Below are 21,335 nucleotides of genomic sequence, written 5' to 3'. Positions count from 1 at the left end.
ATCATACTCAGAAAAAAAGTCCAAAATTTCCACCATAGCTCATAAGGGTTTGCATGACAAGTCCCTGCCTACCTCTCCCTGGGTCCACTCTAGTCACACTGACTTTCCTGCTCTTTTTTTTTTTTTTTTTAAGATTTTATTTATTTATTTGACAGAGAGATACCCAGCGAGAGAGGGAACACAAGCAGGGGGAGTGGGAGAGGGAGAAGCAGGCTTTCTGCCAAGCAGAGAGCCCGATGTGGGGCTCAACCCCAGGACCCTGGGATCATGACCTGAGCCAAAGACAGACGCCTAAGGATTGAGCCACCCAGGCGCTCCTTTCCTGCTGTTCTTTAAAATAAGCCTGTTCTTTGAATCGACCTCAGGGCTTTTGCTCTTCCTGTGGCCCAGTTTCTCAACTCATTTAGATCTCTCTTCAGATGTCTTCAGAGAGCCCCTTCCTGACAACCCCATCTAAAAGAGCACCTTACACTGCTTTACAATCTTTCATAACTCTTATTACTACCTAAAAGTATATATTTATCCATTATATCTCTTGCACTAGTATATAAACTCCTTAAAAACAGAAACTTAGACTTTTTTACCACTATATCTCCAGGACCCAGAAAAGTGCCCAGTAAATGGTAAATATTCAGTAAATACTTAAACAAATAAAAGTATCCTTATTTGTCAAAGCACCAAGTATTATACCCTTCATTTTCATTTCATACAAATAGACATTATTAGACATTAAAGGAAATCATGTTATTTGAAATAACCAAGAGGAAGCCTTAATCACCCAATTTCCCATTATGCCTTCTTAATCAGTCAGCCCTTTAAAATGGAACAAACCTTTGAAACTGGACGTATGCAATCAGTATGTCCCATAACACAAAACCCTTGGTCAATGTGAATTTTACCTCAATTTTTAAAGTTAACTAATAATTAAATTAAAAAAGACTCTTCTATCAGCACCAGTCAACTCCTCAGATAACTTCTGCCCAGTTCTTCCTCTTCTGTTCACCAATTCCCCAATAAGGAAATAAAAGAGACTATCTAGGTTCAAATTTCTAAACATTACCATAGATATAAAGCCTTTCCTAACTTTAGATAGACTGGTCATTTCAGAAGATGCACTACTAAATGTCTATAATATCTGAATATTTAATTATCTTAATTGCTCACAGATGCTTTTAACCTTTATGTCTCCACCATCATCACTTAAACCCCATTTCATTGGCAATGGTATGATAAAATAATACCCATGCCTTAATTTCTATAACAAGTTCCTCTCCATCACTAAGCAGGTAAATGGAAATTTAGCATTTGTTATTCTGATGCATATATAAGCACAAAGGCCAACAGACAGGATCACAAACCAATGGAATTATGCCCATCCAATATGAAAATTTTCATTCATGTTTCTTGGCCAGAATATTCTTCAAATGCACAGAATATTTTAAATAACCTAATAGAAATTATACAGATATCCTATTCTCTCTTAAGTAAACTGTACTTAAATACGTACGTGAAGAATAGGATTAGATATGTTGGTCATCTTTTATTTAAGCCACCCCAAACAGCCCAAAGGATAGAACTAGATAGAGCCTGATCAGTTTCCATGGTGACTGGCAAAGAGCCCCATCACACTTCAGATAACATTTCAGCAGATTTCAGAGCAAACGCTGTTCCAGAATTTGGAGAAAACCTGTGTGTCTTATTCTATTCAGGAAAAATCTAAACAGAGAACATCCCCCTCCATGCAGGGGACCTAGACTGCTTTTAAAGACTACCTCCTTTCCTACCTTAATTTAAGAATGTTACCCTGTTTAAGAGCCACAGGCGTAAACCAACTTGTCATTTATTGCTCTTAGAAAATCCTAGCTTGTTATCTGTCCTGACAGTAATAAAATCATCTTTTAAAGCTAAAGTAGGATAGAGTTCTTCCTTCCAACTCAGCTAAAAAATAGGCAGTTACACTTTATCAATCACTGAAGTAGAACATACTGTCTGCTCTCTTTAAGTGACCATTTAAGATTTTTATGGAAGTACAAAGGAGACTTATGTCCTTTTGGAAGACAAGAGAGGAGAGAGACTTTCTGAAGAAGCTTCTTAAGAATAATAGCTAAAGAACTATTCAAAATAGCAATCCATTTTCTATAAAATTGGTTGATGTGGTTAATTTGGCAAAGCATTTGAGAGACAAAGGAGGAAGCAAGAACATGGTGAGAGGTTCAAGCTTATAATTATTTTGTCCTATTACACCAACAATAAATAAAGACTCTTTAAAAGTTTTTCCCCTTTCATCTGAACGCTCAGTGACCCATTTCTGCACAGTAGTGCTGACCCTAGCCCTTTCACACAGTGCAACTGCCAAAAGTGAACTATCACATGTTCCTGACCAAAGAGAAATAGGCTGGAACGAAATCTGTAATGTGAAATATTTCAAGGCCAAAATTAGAGCTTTAAAATGCCACTACTGAAAACAATACTGTTCTGATCTCAACTTTATTCTTCTAGCTTTAAATCTTATCAAACGGGGCACCTGGGTGGCTGTCATTAAGTGTCTGCCTTCGGCTCAGGTCATGGTCCCAGGGTCCTGGGATCGAGCCCCGCATCGGGCTCCCTGCTCAGTGGGAAACCTGCTTCTCCCTCTCCCACTCCCCCTGCTTGTGTTCCCTCTCTCGCTATGTCTCTGTCAAATAAATAAATAAAATCTTTTTTAAAATAAATAAATAAATAAATAAATCTTATCAAAGCTTGTTTTAAATCTAATACTTGCCCATTTCTCTAAATTTTCTGGCACAGAAGAATATATTTCAAATATAAGTTTTTTGGGTTTTATTGTATATGTTTTAAATGAAATAAAATTGTTGAAGCACAGAATGTAAACTCCCTTATTTAAAAACTTCAATAGACATTTAATAAAGCCCAGTAACTCAATCAAACCTTTGGAGAATCCCACCAAAGTGTAATCTGTTTTCAATCAACCTAGCAAGCATTTACCGAGTATGTAATGATGGTCCAGGCAATAGTGGCAGATGATTTAAGACACAGTCCCTGACCTCATGGAAGCTATAGTCACTCTAATGGCAGGAAATAAATATGTAAACCAATACTGGAAGAAGTGACATTATTTGAAGCCACTAGGAAGACTTCACATAGGAAGTGAAAGCCAACATGAGACCGAAGGATGAAAGGAGGTGCGTGAGGAAGGCAAGGAAGGCAGTCAATTCAAAGGAGCAGTTAATGCAAAGCCAAGTGCAGAGTAGAAATTTAGGTAGAGCCAACATTTAAGAACTAAGCTAAGCAATTTGGACAGAGAGCCGTATGTGGTAAGAACTATCCTACAATCAATATGAGGAATTATTTAATTCAAGGGGGGAGAAATTATGTAGATCAAATAAGAGGTTACAGAAAACTCTTAATGAAAGGTGATCAAATTCTTACCAAGGTTCATGATAATGGAGAAAAGGAGATATTTCTCAAATTAAAAAGCCAGGACTTAGTGACTGATACACAAAAGCAGAGTGGGATTGGAGAAATGAAACACAAGGATAATATCAAGGTTTCCAAGTAAGATACCAGCAGATCTGGTATGGTACTTTTAAAACATGGACATGTATTTTTTTTATTTCTTTATTTGAGAGAGAGACAGAGACAGAGCACGAGCAGGGGAAGGAGGCAGAGGGAGAGGGAGAAGCAGACTCCCCGTTGAGCAGGGAGCCCAATGCGGGGCTCGATCCCAGGACCCTGAGATCATGACCTGAGCTGAAGGCAGACGCTCAACCAACTGTACCACCCAGATATATTTTTTGATACCCCTCCCATCATGAAGTTAGGTCTATGTTTCCTCCTCCTGAATCTGGGGAGGCACAGGACTACTTCAACCCAGAATTAGGCTATCAAGGCTAGGTAAAAGAAGACCATACAGCTTCCTCCTTATTCCCTGGGACACTAAATCTTGGAGGCCTGAGCCACTATGTAAGAAGTCAAACTACTACTAAGTCCGCCATGCTGTAAGGAAGCTCATGTAACATGGAAATGTACTCCAATCAACAATCCCAGCTGAGCTCAGCCTTCAAATCATCCCCATCCAAGTGTTAAGCATGTGAGTGAAGGGCCTCCAGATCTAGCCATTTGAGTCTTCACTGGTGAAGCCTCAAACACTGTAAAACAAAGACAAGCCATCCCTGCTGTGTTCTGTCCACAATTCCTATCTCACAGAATCTGTGAACATAATGGCTATTGCTTGATACATACTTTAGGGTAGTTTGTTACATATCGATAGGTAACTGAAATGGGTGATGGTAACATATAAGTGAATTATTAAGGAATAAAGGAACAGAGGTTTGGAGAGAAAGAGGTTCCATTTCAATCATTTAAACCTGACATATTTGCAGAATGGCTAAAATTAACAACTCAGAAAACAACAGATGTTGGCAAGGATGCAGAGAAAGGGGAACCCTCTTACACTGTTGGTGGGAATGCAAGCTGGTGCAGCCACTCTGGAAAATAGTATGGAGGTTCCTCAAAAAGTTAAAAATAGAACTACGCTACAACCCAGCAATTGCACTACCCAAAGGATACAAAAATACTGATTCGAAGGGGCACATCCACCCCAGTGTTTATAGCAGCACTATCAACAATAGCCAAAGTATGGAAGGAGCCCAAATGTCCATCGGCTGATGAATGGATAAAGAAGATGTGGTATATGTATATACCCACACACACATATATATATGTATGTATCTATATATATACACACAACGGAATATTACTCAGCCATCAAAAAAAAGAATGAAATCTTGCCATTTGCAGTAACATGGGTGGAACTAGAGGGTATTATGCTAAGCGAAATAAGTCAGAGAAAGACAAATAATATGATCCCACTTATGTGGAATTTAAGAAACTAACAGATGAACATAGAGGAAGGAGAGGAAAAATAAAATAAGATAAAAACAGAGAGGGAGGCAAACCATAAGAGACTCTTAACTAGAGAGAACTGAGTGTTGCTAGAGGGCAGGTGGGTGGGAAGATGGGGTAACTAGGTGATGGGCATTCAGGAGGGCACTTGCTGTGATGAGCACTGGGTGTTATATGTAAGTGATGAACCACTAAAGTCAACTCCTGAAACTAATACTACACTATCTGTTAACTTGAATTTAAATAAAATCTTGGAGAATAAATAAATATATCTGACATAATCTGCAGAACACCAAATGGAGATGCTAAGTAAACTACTGAAAATAAGGATTTTAAAAAAGAGACACTGAAGAAGCAGTATATGAAAACAAAGGGAGGACATGTATGTATGAGGGAGAAAAATCAGAAGTTATGGAAATGGAATAATATGAAAAGTTAGAATGGAAACTGAAAGGGTCAGAGAAAGAGGGAAGAATTAAGACAGAATGATGCTGTGAAAGCCAAACGAATAAATTCTCTAAGGTGTCAGCACCTGTGGTCAGCAGTATCACATGCAGCAGAAAATCAAGTAGAATCAAGAGAAAGGGAACAAATATACTTGGCAGATAGTTGGTAACTAGGACAGGAAATCCAACAGTATGGTGATAAGAAGTCAAATTACAGAAGTTGAGAAATAACTGAGAGTTGGGTAAACTGACACAACCAGTGTAGACTACTCTCTCCAGTAGGAGTATGGCTATAATGGGAAAGTATCAGAGGGCAGAAGCTTGAGGGAAAGAGTACGAATAAAGAAGATCTGCTGTTTTATTCACTAACTCAAAAAATACACATTTTTATTTTTCAGTGTATATGAGTAAAACTAGTAGATCTATAGACCAAAAGGAAGGAATTAGTAAAGAGAAACTGAAGATAACCAAAAAGAAGAATTAATGAATCAAAGTCTTAGTAAAGGTAGGAAGTGAAGGATGAAGAGTCCATAAAGGCATCAAGTGTGATATCTCTTTCTCTGAGGCAGGAGGAGACAAGAGATCATGATGACTATATAAAGATATACTAGATAGAGGAAGAAAATAATAAATACATTACCAATGAAAAGTCCATTTTTCATGTGTAATAGAAGTGAAGAAACTGGAATGGAATAGAAGGCTTAAGAGTGGAAAAAGCCATCTGTGATAAATGGGAAAGAAAAAAGACTAGAAACAAGAATCCTCAAGTCATACAGAGATCCCTGCTCTGAATAGAAATGACAATCTCCCAGTCACTCAGGCTGTAAATTAACTAAGATGAGGACAGAGGCAGGGCTTTTTCAATGCTGCATCCCCACGCTAAGCAGAGCACCTAGGAGAAGACAGGCCTTCAATAAATGGTTGATGAATGAATGAATGAACAAATCTACAGGTGAAGGAATAAGAAAAAGTAATTCATTAGAAATCTACTCATTTTTTTTCACTGATTATAAAGTGATAATTCCCCATGTATGTTTGAATATGTGTAGCCATCACAATTAGCAAATATTTGAAAGAAAAGTCATCAATTATTACGAATAGCTCCATATATCCCAAAAGAAATTCTTGGTTTTAGCAAAGACTTTTGCTCTAATTGAAAATATATTTTCGGTGTCTCTTTCTCCTTGGTAAAAGTCAAAATTTATGAATTCGAATGCACTTATAAAACACACTTCTTCCCAAGAATTACCTTTGAATTGAAGAACTAAAAGAAGCAAAAAATGATAGTTTTGCCAATTGTTCCTTCTGGATCTCTTGCCCCAGTTTCCCTTTAACTTTAAAATAATTATACTTTAAACACTAATAATGTACCTTCCTCCAAAATAGCTAACCACAATACTGAAACAAAATATTTTTTATAAGAAATGTATCTGTTACATATACCACAAAACTATGATTTTTAAAAAAAACATTAAGAACAGGTCAATTTAATATAGTGCAATCCCCTCACAACACTGGCATTAAAGAAAAGATGGGCCCCAACCTTACGAACTTGAACTAAGTAGTATACATCAGGATTTCGCATAGGTAATTGTGAGAAACACAGCTTCATCCATACATATTTAATCCAAATTCACATCGTAACTAATAATCCAGATTATAAGAACATGTCCAGGTTGGCATGTGGAGTACTGTGGTAGCTAATAAGAATAGCTCTTATTAGCATTTATTATGTGCCAGACACTGCTTCATGCTTTATATACATTACCTCCTTTAATACTTACAACGTTAGGAGATAGGTACAGGTAAAAAGTCGTACAGTTTCCAAGAGGCAGAGCCAGAATCAAGCCCAGTTCTGTATATCAAAAAGCTATACACGTAACTATTAACTGCTATACATGTAACTATTAATGAAGAAAATCACAGTGTTTTAAGTGGTGGTACATAACATGTTCCAAGATCACTGAACTTTTCAAAAACCAAAACTAAATCTTGAACTAAAACTTCCTAATTTTTCCTAACATGATCACAGAAATTCAAAGGCTTAAGATAATCTTAATTATATTTAAAGAACCACTAAGTGATAACTTGTGAAGAAGAGAAGTATGTCTGGAAAGAATAAGTGTAAAGACATTATAAGATCATGGGAAAAAAATATCTTAAGATAAACATCAATGGAAAAACAAAACAAAAAACACAAACTCTTTGAAAATAATACTGCTTCATTTTCCATCTTGAAGTTTAATTCTAATGACTCATTCTAGCAATGGAAAATAAGTAAAAACCTAAAATAAGTTTTGTAAAAACAGTCAAGTAAGTAAAACATGTATCAGCTTTTATTTTGAAATATTACTTACAAAAAGCTTTTATTTAGCCACCCGTACTAAAAAGTGATTTAGAACTTACTATGTATCAGTCAGTTTGCTAAGCTCTTCACATATATTATTCCATTTGAATTTTAATTATTTCATTTCCTCAGGAAAAAAAGGACCTAATTTAGCAGTGAACAAATTATAAACAACTTATCCAACACTTAGAATTTGCCACAGAAATGAAATATAAATGTATGTGTATATATATATTCACAACCACCCTTCATTTAGTATGTTCCACAGTTATTACCAGCATTCACCAAGAATCTACTATATACCATCACTGGACTAAGCACTGAGGATTAAAAAAAAGAGGAATAAGACCAAAACCACTGACCCTAAAAGGTTCACAGACTGGCATAGGAGATAAACAAGTAAACAAACTCTTCTAAAATAATATGGCAAGTGTTAGTCCTTTCCTGGAAACATCATAGCAGAGAAAATAGAGAGCAGGGATTGCCTCACAGAAAATACATGGTAAGAGTCTGAATAAAGCAGCAGCATTAAGGAATGAAATGAGAGTACACAATCTAGAGAACTTTAAGTGGTAGAAGCAGCAGGAACAGGCGACTAATTTGAAGGTGGGCAGGAACCAAATGACCCCACAGGACAAAGTTAGAGGAAAAAAAGAGTTTGGTTTTACACACACTGAGCCTGAATGCCTGCATTCAAGTGGATGTCTACAGAGACAGCTAGACAGGTCTGGTACCCAGGAGAGAGATCCGGGCTGGTGATGAATTTGGAATCAAGGGCACATGAGTAGTAACTGGAGCAAGGGGAAAAATGAGATTGGCAGATAAAGAATATAAAATGAGATGAGGGTTAAGTGGAATCACAGAATGTGCTTTTAAGAAGCAAGAAAAAAACAGTGAATAGCCCACTAAGCCACAAAAAGTCCTCTCATCCCAGACCACTTCTCAAAAAACAAAACAAAACAAAACTTTGCACTTAACATACCGTGAAACCATTCTATATACTCAATTCATCAATGCAGCAAACATTTATTGTGCATTTCCAAAGTCATAAAGCACTGTGCTAGCTGCTAAGGGTAGCCAAGGATGAAGACAACACAATCTTTAATCATTAAGAATCTAGCTAAGATAGAAGCAGTTGAGCAAGTAGGTTAAGAGCACAGGATCTAGGTTGGCATTCAAATCTTGGTTCTCCCATTTACTTCCTCAGTGACCCTGGGCAAAATATTCAGCCTCCAAATACTCCTGCTTTCTATCTACAAAAGGGATCATAATAGTTATCTATTCCCATATGGTTGCTATGAAACATAAATGAGTTAAGATCCATGTCATGAGGAACAGTGCTTGACATATAATAAATGCTCAATAAATGTTAGTTATATCATTTGTTATTATAAAAATTACCAGAATAATTGCATGGGCACAATAATCATACAAATAAATAGCGCTACTAGATTTCCCAAGACGGAAAAAGAGAGGAATTCAGGGAGCACTTCACTAAGCTGCCCCTCAGGGCAAAGCTGCTCATATAGTGTCTCTGTGTGAATTAGAATGCAGCCTGCAGGGGCACCTGGCTGGCTCTGGTAAAACATGTGACTCTTGATCTTGTGGTTGTGAGTTCAAGCCCCAAGTTGGGTCTAGAGCTTACTTAAAAAATAAATAAATAAAATAAAACAAAACAAAACAAAAAAAGAATGCAGCCTGCAGTTGTACAAGAAGAGGGTAGTCTGGATTTCTGTCATCACTCAACCTCCTTGACAAGCACCTTTGTGCATGATATAACCAGCACAGCCATAAATGCCAGCCTGGAAGACAGGGCATGTAAGCTAAAGAAAGGTGAAGAGAGTACTCCAGTAGAAATGTACAAGAAAGGCTGTATGCTAGCAAGAACATACAACTTCAAGTAACCCAGACTGGCCAGAGCACAAAGACCATTTAGAAGATAAGCTAAACACAAACCTATGAAGGCAGATGGAAGCCAGATGGTTGAGGAACTTGAATACCAGCAAAGGCATTCAGTAGTGATGCTAAGTAGGGGAGTGATGTAATTCCAATAGTGCTTTAGTAAGAGTAATCAGGCATTATGTACTGAATGGATCTGAGCATGAGCAGGTAATGGATTAGACCACTGCAGTGGTCTGCTTGTCTGAGTTCCTCAAAGGTGGGGACCGGGTGTCTCGTTCCTTTCTGTATCCTCCAAACAAAGTGCTTAGGATAGAATAGGCACTCAATAACTGAAGTATAAATGAATAAATGAGCCAAATAGTAATGTGAGCCTTAGTTAGAGTGGGAATAGGGACAATAGAAAGATACATATTGGAAGAATATCACAGAGACAGAAACAAGGATATCTGCTAACTGATGAAATGTGGCAAGGATAGGGCAGAATCAATAAAGACTGTAAAACTGATAAATACTATGGCATTGCATTACAGGTTTCTGTGAGAACCAAATACAATTATGTGCATGAAAATGCTCTATGAAAAAAAAAAGAAGACTGTTTTTCTCTGGAATAAAAGCTGCTCATCCCGGAAGGATACACTACTATATTTGACCTTGAATATATTCTCATCATTTTAAGACATTTATCTTCCTTTTGTGTTCACAAGATTATAAAACCTTTAAGAGTACACAATGTGTCTACTGTTATGAAGCACAATAAAACCTTAATTGTTGTCTTAATTAGCACTTTCTCACTCACAGAAGAAACGATTATTGAACCTAATCCATCTATACACCACCAAAATACACACACACACAGATACACAGAAATATATACACACTTATATAAATACATATACACATACACAACACTGTTTTGTGAATGTAGTCTTAGGCTGTGAACTCCCACAGCACATTTACTTTTCTTTATATTCCCAGGGTGTCTGGCAATGAGTGTTATAGGTACTCAAATATTTGTTGGACTAAAATGAACCGAACTGACAGGAATCTCACAGAGCTTATCAATGATTTCTGGTAGTCTTTATGTTTCCCTCTCCCAGTCTCAGTGCTCTTCTCACTGTTTATTAAATTTATACTGTAAAAGAATGAGATCCATGATATGGTTAAGAAGATAGAAAAAAGGGGACACCTGGGTGGCTCAGTTGGTTAAGCACCAGACTCTTGATTTCAGCTGAGGTCATGATCTCGGCAGCCCCACATCAGGCTCTGCGCTGGGTGTGGAGCCTGCTTAAGATTGTCTCTCTGCCCCTCCCCACACCCTGCCCCTCTCCCTCTCTAAAAAAAAAAAACTAAAAAAAGAAAAATCAAAAAATGTGATTGTCAATATATATGACCTATGGTGTGCCAGGAAATGTTTAACAAGTGGCTCTGGGTGGGGTGGGGTGTCTGATTTTCAATATTTGCCAATTTCCATGGCTTAAATACTCCCACCATGGCCTATTTCATGGTAAAAACGTGATATCAACTAGTTCCCAAATTCCTAAAAATTTAACAATTGGCCCTCACAAAAGCATAAGCCAGCTCCAACAAATCACTAGATGCAATATTTAGATGCATAACACACATGATCTCAAACTCTGCTCTGCATTACTACCTTCTACATCCCCAAAGAAAAGTACAAAAGACAAGGAAAAGGGAAAATCCACACCCTATTCCCATAAGGCCTTTACCTCAATCTATAAAGTAGTCTTCTTTTAAACTGGGCATCCGATCCAGCCCAGAAATTCCTTTTGCCTAGGCTAGTGACATCTGAAATTTTCTGATCATGCACTCCAATCAGTAAAAAATGTTTAAAAATATATCCCCAATACATGTTAATATATTTGTTTATAAGTTACATTGCAGCTACTATATAGACTATATATACTAACATAGTACAAATTATAAAACATACACAAAAAAACATAAATTTTAAAAGATAAAAATTAATACAAATGGAAAAGAAAAATTTCCCTCCTACATCCCAATGGACTATCTTACACACAACCCTGCAGTTTACAGTCTAGTTTAGAGATTACTAAGGTCAATATCAAAAGTAAAATGAATAGCTTCCTGGTCCTGTTTCCCTTTCCTGGACCTGGATCTTCCTATTCCAATGCTGAAAAAGGGCAAGTACCAACCATGGAAAAGAAAGGAGGTAAACGTTAGCAAGGTCTTGAACAAAAATGGCCTACAGAAAAGCAAATCAGAGACCTCTTTTATAATACAAACTCCACAGAATGAAGACTCCCTGGGAATGAATCACTGGAGAGACTCCAAAGACACCATCCTAACTGGAGTTTTTAACCCCATAAAGAGACATATCCTGGCCATCCATATCAACTCAAGCAAATAGAAGGGCTGGGAGGAAACATGAGCTTCCCCTAAGGACCAAACATGTCCTCCAAATAAGTATAATATTAATAAAATCTTAAGTTGGGAAATACAGAGTACAAAACTATGCCAGATACATATAAATCATATAGAACAGATATAGCTCTTCTTTTCTGTATGCAAGCTGTCCTCTGGCAAAGCACAGTTTAAGCCAAACATACTAGTCCTGAATCAAAAACACTAACTTTGCTTAAAAAAAAAAAAAATCAAGAAATAAAAAACAAAAAACTCCTTATCAGGATCACAGAATACTAAAGACCTTCCTAAGGAAGATTTTACAAACATGTTTAAAAACACTTAACGATACTAAAGGCTTCTGAAGAAATGAGCCAGGTAAAGTGTTACTGTTTTTCCTTTCTTGTTGCCAATTTCCCTGTCATACATATAAAGCACTAAAGATGAATCTGCCTTCAACCCTGCTCCCTGAAAGAAGAAAAAGAAAACAAACAAACAAACAAACACAGAAACAGAAAAAAATTTTTCTGAGCTACCATTTCAAGACTAGCAATATTTGGGGCACCTGGGTGGCTCAGTCAGCTAAGCGTTTCCCTTCGGCTCAGGTCATGATCCCAGGGTCCCTGGATCAAGCCCCAGGTCGGGCTCTCTGCTCAGCAAAAAGCCTGCTTCTCCCTCTCCCTCTGTCTTCTGCTCCACCTGCTTGTGCTCTATCAAATAAATTCAAAACACCTTAAAAAAAAAAAAAAGACTAGCAATATTTAACATGAAGGGATCAACCCCTTTTTAAGTATTCTTTTCCTCCTTTGATCCCTTATTACATAGTTGCTTCATACTGACTTAAGACTCAAAGCTTTGGCTGAAATGATACCAACTTAAAAGATCCCCACACCTAAAAATTATCTACCCTCCCATCCACTGAATCTTCCCTGTTTCCTCCCTTCTTTAAGGAAGATGGGTTCTCTTCTCCAGGGTAACCAAGTGCCCTAATAAAAATTATTTTTAAAAATGTATTACTGGCTCTTACTTCAATAAGGCTGCCTAAACACACGATTATCTCTCTTCTCTCCAAATTTCCATTGAAACAAGAGAAGAAATGGTTTAAAACTAAATAAAAAACATAACCACACTAGAAAACAAAAAAGGATGCCATCAGCAGACAAGAGTTTTCACAAACTCTAGATCCATGATTCTCAAACATTAGCATGCATCAAAATCATCTCTAGGGCTGGTTGAAACACAGATTCCAGCTAATATAACACTGTATGTTGAATACACTTCAGTAAAAAATTAAATTAAATTAAATTAGGGAAATCCAAATCAAAACCTCAATGAGATATCACCTCACACCAGTCAGAATGGCTAAAATTAACAAGTCAGGAAATGACAGATGCTGGCGAGGATGCGGAGAAAGGGGAACCCTCCTACACTGTTGGTGGGAATGCAAGCTGGTGCAGCCACCCTGTAAAACAGTATGGAGCTTCTTCAAAAAGTTGAAAATAGAGCTACCATATGATCCAGCAATTGCACTACTGGGTATTTACCCCAAAGATACAAATGTAGGGATCCAAAGGGGTACATGCACCCCGATGTTTATAGCAGCAATGTCCATAATAGCCAAACTATGGAAAGAGCCAAGATGTCCATCGACAGATGAATGGATAAAGAAGATGTGGTATATATACACAATGGAATATTATGCAGCCATCATGAAATCTTGCCATTTGCAATGACGTGGATGGAACTGGAGGGTGTTATGCTGAGCGAAATAAGTCAATCAGAGAAAGACATGTATCATATGACCTCACTAATATGAGGAATTCTTAATCTCAGGAAACAAACTGAGCGCTGCTGGAGTGGCGGGGGGTGGGAGGGATGGGGAGGCTGGGTGATAGACATTGGGGAGCATATGTGCTATGGTGAGTGCTGTGAATTGTGCAAGACTGTTGAATCACAGATCTGTGCCTCTGAAACAAATAATACACTATATGTTAAAAAAAAAAAAAGATGATAGCAGGAGGGGAAGAATGAAGGGGGGGGAATCGGAGGGGGAGATGAACCATGAGACGATGGACTCTGAAAAACAAACCGAGGGTTCTAGAGGGGAGGGGGGTGGGAGGATGGGTTAGCCTGGTGATGGGTATTAAAGAGGGCACGTTCTGCATGGAGCACTCGGCGTTATACGCAAATAATGAATCATGGAACACTACATCAAAAACTAACGATGTAATGTATACTGATTAACATAATAATTTAAAAAATAAAAAATAAATTAAATCAAATTAAAAATAGGTTGTATAAAAAACACACACAGAGACTGCAGGATTCCACCCTCATGGATTCTGATTCATTAGGTTTAGGATGGGCTCAAGATTTTGTATGTCTAACAAGTTCCCAGGTGATGATGATTCCGCTGGTCTGAGGACCACATTATAAGAACCACCATGCTAAGTAAACAGAGATCATTAAAAGGAATAATTTTTTAATAAATTTTAATTAGCATCCTCAGAGAGATTCAAACGAATGATACAGCCATTGTTTTTCCAGTATTTGTAAAATAACAAAGAGTTCTAGAAACCTGGAAAACATAGAATTCCTGAATTTAAAAATAAAAATCAAAGGGCTAAATAACAACTAAAACCCAACAAAGCAGTGTGGAAAATAGCCTAAGACATCTTCCAAAACATACAGCAAAAGACAAAGAGATGGAGATTATGAGAGACAAATTAACAAGCATAAAGGGTTAATAGCTATCTAATAGGTTTCTGGAGACAGAACAAACATACCACTTAAGTAATCAAGGAAGAAATTTCAAACCTTGATACTGCCTGGCTAATTTCCAACCAGGTAAAAAATTTTGAAGTCAACAATTGGACGCATATTTGGGACATTTCTAAACTTAAAAGACATAAAGAAAACTCTAAAAGCTTGGAGGGGAAAAACACAGGTTATTACAAAGCAATATGAATCAGACTAGCATCAGACATTTCATTAGCATGAGAGAAGAAAAAGGAATGTCGTTTACAAGTTTCAGAGATGCAATTATTTTGAACCTGGAATTCTACATCTAGTCAAACCAAATACAAAGGCAAAATAAAGACATCTTTGGAAATTTAAGAACTAAGAAAACTGAATTCCCATCCATATTTATTTCCTACTTCTACTGTGAGAAGTTATCACAGAAGTCCAAAATGGGTTTCAATGAGCTAAAATTAAGGTGTTGGCAGAATTACATATCTTTTGGAAGCTCTAAGGAAGAATCCATTTCCTTGCCTTCTCTACCTTCTAAACACTGCCTGAATTCTTTGACCCCTTCCATTTTCATCATTATCATTAGATGTACTCAGTACTTATAACAGATTTCTTAGTTCCTTAAAGAAATGCAAGGGACTACAGCTACACTATATAGCCCCTGACAGAGTAAATGAAAAATACGCTCTTTATCATTTCCTTAAAAAACATTTTAATCAATTAATATTTTTATTAATAAACACCTACCGAATCATTCGCTGCTAGTGCAAGTGCAAGGTTCACTGTAAGAAACAAAAAAAGTAATTAAATTTAGTAACTTTCTTCTACTAAAATTCAGTTTGCCTTCTAATATTTTCAATGTAATAACCAAAGCACAGAAATTTTTAATGTATCTCCTTTACTTATAAAAAACAAAGACATGGACAGAATACAGCAAGTAAAAAAGACAAAAAAGAGTAACATTCCAACATAAGCAACAGATGCCTGCCCTACAATTAACATTTTATTTTTTTATTTTTTATTTTTTTTAAGATTTTATTTATTTATTTGTCAGAGAGAGAGACAGAACACAAGCAGGGGGAGACGCAGGCAGAGGGAGAAGCAGGCTCCCTGCCGAGCAAGGAGCCCGATGTGGGACTCGATCCCAGGACCCTGGGATCATGACCCGAGCCAAAGGCAGCCGCTTAACCGACTGAGCCACCCAGGCGTCCCCAATTAACATTTTAAACGATTCATTTTTATAACCTGTTATAATTTTGTTTAAATACTTAGTTTTTAAAAAACAATGTTACTGGTATATACAGTTCAATTATTTTCAAAAACATTTTGCCTAAAAAATATATACCTTTTAATAAATAAAAATGTATATGATCCTATTGGCTTTTAAAAATAAATGCTGATAATGCAGGAATTCCAAATACCTAACTCACAAATACCCACGTATGAAAGGCTGGACCACTCTGCAGAGGAAAGGGAAGAGGGTCAAAGGTAAGGCAATAAAACATGTTCCCAAAACTGCCTATTGCTAGTGAATCCTTCTTTATAGAAGGAAAGTAGTCCCAAAACCACCTTGAGCCCAGCAATAGAGATAATGCTACATCTGAGATGAAGAGAGGTCCGAAGGTAACAAATTTCCAAGACTGATAAGTAGACTTTCATACTGTGAATCACATTAATTTAATAGAACAATGTTATAAATGATGCTGAGATTATTTCCTTTAAAGTAGTTAAGAGCAGGGGCACCTGGGTGGCTCAGTCGTTAAGCGTCTGCCTTCGGCTCAGGTCATGATCCCAGAGTCCTGGGATCGAGCCCCGCATCAGGCTCCCTGTTCAGCGGGAAGCCTGCCTCTCCCCATCCCACTGCCCCTGCTTGTGTTCTCTATCTCGCTGTCTCTCTCTGTCAAATAAATAAACAAAATCTTAAAAAAAAATAAATAACTAAATAAAGTAGTTTAAGAGCATAAATTTTCAAAGTAGACCTGGTTCAAATCCTAGTTCTACCACCTTCTATTATATAACCTTGAGTAAGATATTTTACCCCTAAATCTATTTTCCTCCTCTATAAAATGAGGATAATTCCTATTTCATAACTGTTGTGAGAATTAAATGAAATACTGATATAAAGTACTTAGCCTAGGACATGTCACTTGACAAATTAATTTCTATAAATTATCAAATAATTCTGAATTTCAGGTATATCATAGGTTAAACCATCTAACTATTAAGCATAAACTTTTAGAGACTACTTCATTTCAGTGTTAGGGTTTTCTCATATTTATACAATGGAATCACAGAGCATGTTTGTATTAACCATGTATCATCATTCTAACTGAAAAAAATCTCTAGCATACATATTCAAATGGGAAGAATTTTGAGATAGTTTGGAACATACATATAGTCCCAAACATGTATATAATGTGTGTGTGTGTGTGTGTGTGTATATATATATATGAAAGAAATAAAATACCAACAGAGTCACACAAAAACAACTTATTTCTAAGACTTATGTATGCAAATAGAGCTGTCAGAAAAAAGCAAAGGCCAGTTCTTTGGGGCAGATGGCTTAATGCTAACAAAGAAAAAAAGCAAGGAAGGGGCATTTACTGAAACACCTACTATGTGTCACAACTGCATATTTTCTCATAGATTTTCCTATTTAAATGCTGTCACATTCCATGACAATAGAAGATCTGCTAACCAAATACAAAAACAATGTTTTAAACAAACACTGCCTATAGACCCAACAAATTATATTGCATAAAACTCGAAGAACTTAGGGATATCATCATGAAAATATTCTCCATCTTTAACCAGTCCAAGTAATCACAGAGCATGCAAAGGAATTCCCATACTGAAAACAAATAAATGTACTCTGAATTTTCAAAAAACAAGAAGAGGTGGATTCTACAACCAAAGACTAAAACCTTCTAAATTTTAAAAACAAAATATTAAGTAAATGGATTGTAGGCCCTTAGGAGGGAAAGTAAAAATGTGTAGCATATAGCATTAATTCATTAGGAATAATCACTAATCGTTTTTTAATAATAATACAGTATCAAACAGTAATACTATTATAGATCTATTATAACTATAATACTTGGTAAATCTTATTTTCTTCAAAACATCTGAAACACTCTTCCACAATTACCTTCAGGTCAAAATGAGAAAAAAAAATGAAGCTAATAAACTATATAGCTGGATTTGTAGCTGGCTGTACAAGCATAAAACTGCTATACTGGGAAATTACTAAAAATGGCTTTTTAAGTGAAGAGACAAGACCTTTAGTCACAGAACTCTGTACTAGCCCTTCTTATTTCAAAATGTCATTGATTTCAACGGAACTGAAGAATTTTAAGGTACATATATCCCCCAACTTTAGGTTAACAATCTGGAAAAAAAATTGTAATTTAAAAGATCTTGTCAATCTAGAATTACATGAAAATCGACAAATAAAATACAATAGTCATTTTTAAAAATCTCCTGCAAAAAAGATAGACTAGATAAGACCTGAATTAGCAGCCATTCCTATTGAAATGACTGAAAATTAAATACAAGGCAACAATAAGAGTGTTTTATGACTCCAGGAACGCCTGGGTGGTGCAGTCAGTTAAGAGACAGGCTCTTGATTTTGGCTCAGGTTGTAATCTCAGGGTTGTGAGGTTGAGCCCTGAGTCGGGCTCTGCACTTAGTGCAGAGTCTGCTTGCAATTCTCTCCTTTAGGTCTGCCCCTCCTGCTCATGCTCTCTTTCTCTAAAATAAATATATCTTTAAAAAAAAAAGGGGGGGGGAGGCTGTTTTATGACTCCAAATTAATAATATAAGTTACTTCTGTTGTGCAGGATTGGAAGAAGGGAAGTCATTACCCTTTTACATTATTAACCTGGAATAAGAAATTTCTGGGGTGCCTGGGTAGCTCAGTTGGTTAGGCTCTTGATTTTGGCTTGGGTCCTGACCTCAGGGCCCTGGGATAGAGTCTGGCATCAGGCTCCATGCTCAGCAGGGAATCTGCTCGAGGATACTCTCTCTCCTTCTCCCTCTGCCCCTCCCCCTGCTCGTTTTCTTTCTCTTTCTCTCTCTCTCTCTCAAATAAATAAATATTTAAAAAATTTTGAATATTTCTTTTGAAAAATTTAGGGACTATCTGATTATTAGTCTTGGATGGTAACTCTTTTATATCTGGTGGCATGTCTCCTATGAATCTGAAAGCAGCATTTCAGTCACAATGAAATCTACAATGAATTAAAAAGAGCCACCAAAAACAAATTCTCTGCTCCAATATTATTAATATAAAAGATATATAGATGATATTTTAAGCAATTAAAACAATGTTAAACCTTCACAAATTTTCAAATATTTATCAATGCTGATTTTATGAATGTTGAAAATTATATTATGGTTAAATAAAAAAGGCCACAATTAACGTAAAAAGTCTCTTTGCAACTGTGTAGCTATATGTACATTGATAGACTGGAAAAGAATATCAAAGAACAAATAATTTAGTGTTAAAGTTACTAAACGTTTAAAAAATAATAACAGCAACCAAATATTGAGCACTTACTATGTAGGAGACACTGGGCTAAGTGGTTAGCTTATTTAATTTACATGGCCACCCTATGAAAAAGGTTATCATCATTGCCATTTTACAGTTAAGTAAACTGAAGATCTGCTGGGGAATCTGACCACCTTTTCCTCAGTTAAGGAGTCAAAGACCTGGCTATGTACCTAGTCTTTTCAAACTGCTAATCTAAATTCCTAATCACTACCAACTCCTGACACTACGGAATTTCACAAATAACTCTTTAAAAATCAAAACTATAATTTTAATCCTGTGCACTTGCCAGTTGCCATAAATTCCTAACTGAGATCAGAATATCTTATAATACCTGCTGTAGTAGACTTTCCAACTCCACCTTTTCCAGAAGCCAGAACTATAACTTGCTTTACACCTTCTATTGGTTTCTGCTTTGGAAGTCCTCGGGACATGATTTGTGCTCTTCTTTGTTTTAGGGTCTCACTGTCAGCGCCAGATAACTTAAAAAAAAAAAAAAAGTTTTAAAATAAGCCATCTCTATTATCATTCTGTTAAAGTAAAAATTCGGAGTTTGTAATAGGGCTTTCTTTTCTAGGTTAATTCTGCTGATCTCCATTTGTTAGGTCTTTTGTACTATCTACCTACTGCTATTGATCACAGTCGTGGAAATACACTGTTTAAGCTGAAATTTATCTGCCAGGATACGCAGACGTTGAAAATGGAAAGTAAATAAACTGACTCTTTACGGAGTTAAATCCTCCACGTTTCCTTCTTTTTAACCTATTTTCTAAATAAACAGAGAAAACAATGCACAAGTCACACATCCATGTTCTAGACATCTGTTTCATGTCCCTCCACGCCTCGGCCTGGTCCTTCTGGGGGCCTGCTTGGAAAGTGGGGACGTCCAGCCAACTGGGGTCTCACTTTGCCGCCGAGTAGGGGGGCGCCGTTAAGGTCTGAGGCGAGTCCTCCGCAAGAGGTTATGCCGGGACACCTGCGGCCCTGCCGCCCCAGCATCTCCGTCCCTTCCGCCTCCCCCTGCCCAGCAGCACCACGAACCTGGCGCCGACAAACCAACACTCGGCTTCCCCCAAGCGGGACACTGGCCCCGCCACCAACCCGAAGCGATACCGCGCCAAAAGTCAACAAACGCTGCCAACACCCCATGGCGCGGAACACTGCTTTAAGCCCAGCCCGGAAACCGTCGCGGCAGTCGTAGGGTGATGACGTCACGTAGTAACGCTCGGCTTCCTCTCCCTAGAGACGAGCCGCCTTTGAGTTTCTTCAGCCGGGCAACCCAACTTGTTAATGCAGTCATGTTCGTAGCCAGGTACAAATATCTTACAGAGTTTAACCAAATGTTTGTGAAGCGTTTTTCCCATACCTCATCTATTTGGTCCTCACAGAAATCCTCGGGTAGGTAGATAGGAGACTCTTACTAGTATCCTCTTTTCAGTAGTAAGAAATGAGACTTAAAGTTCAGAGACTTGACCCGACTGAAAAGAAGTAGGAAATGGTAGAATTTGAAAGTGACTCCAGGTTCTCAACTGCGCAGAATATGGTAACTTAAACATTCCCACTGTTAAGGATTTTATCTTCCCCCCACCCCGCCCGCGTGATCTACAATAATAGTGTGTGTATATATATATATATTTATTTATTTATTTATATACACACTATTAGTGTGTGTGTATATATATATATATATATATATATATATATATATACAATCAGAAATAGCTAAATCAGAAAGCAGGTCTAATTAAGCAAGTTTCGCTCAAGAAGAAAGTTAAGTGAGACAAAGCTTGAGGGAGAAGGTGGAATTTATTTTGGTATGAGGAATGAAGTATTCCTACATCCAAAGCAGATGAGAGCAAAGGAAGTAGCTGTACAAGAGAAAGCTAGAAAGCTGATACAGAAACCCAGACCCAGCAAAAGGATCAGTTAGGGTATAGGTTGACTTACTCTCACATATTCTCCATAATATTTTCTAAGGTTGATTTTAATTTCTTTTATTTGCTTCTTATCTGTAGAAAATTTGTTGTATAATCATTCAGTTTGTTTTGCT

The 21,335-nt window shown here is 37.0% G+C and overlaps 1 protein-coding gene across 8 annotated transcripts in view; it reads right to left on the bottom strand.

Moving 5' to 3' along the window:
- Positions 1-20,478, bottom strand: part of NUBPL (NUBP iron-sulfur cluster assembly factor, mitochondrial) — a 215,709-nt gene extending 195,231 nt beyond the window's left edge. For 6 of the 8 annotated variants that reach the window (XM_078053541.1, XM_036123228.2, XM_036123233.2 and 3 more), the window contains exons 1-3: positions 20,327-20,478; positions 19,620-19,767; positions 15,484-15,518 (exon numbers count right to left, since the gene is read on the bottom strand). In XM_078053541.1, the coding sequence (XP_077909667.1) occupies positions 15,484-15,518; positions 19,620-19,767; positions 20,327-20,434 (291 nt within the window). In that variant the 5' untranslated portion in view covers positions 20,435-20,478. Of the gene's footprint in view, positions 1-15,483; positions 15,519-19,619; positions 19,768-20,326 lie in introns of those variants that run through there. The other 2 variants (XM_078053543.1, XM_078053544.1) reach the window with 2 other exon arrangements.
- Positions 20,479-21,335: the final 857 nt, after the last annotated feature.

Source organism: Halichoerus grypus, chromosome 8 (genome assembly GCF_964656455.1).
Source record: "Halichoerus grypus chromosome 8, mHalGry1.hap1.1, whole genome shotgun sequence".
In the NCBI taxonomy this organism is placed as follows: Eukaryota; Metazoa; Chordata; class Mammalia; order Carnivora; family Phocidae; genus Halichoerus; species Halichoerus grypus.
The sequence above is the reverse complement of the archived record's forward strand: the minus strand, read 5'-3'. Positions and strand labels throughout refer to the sequence as shown.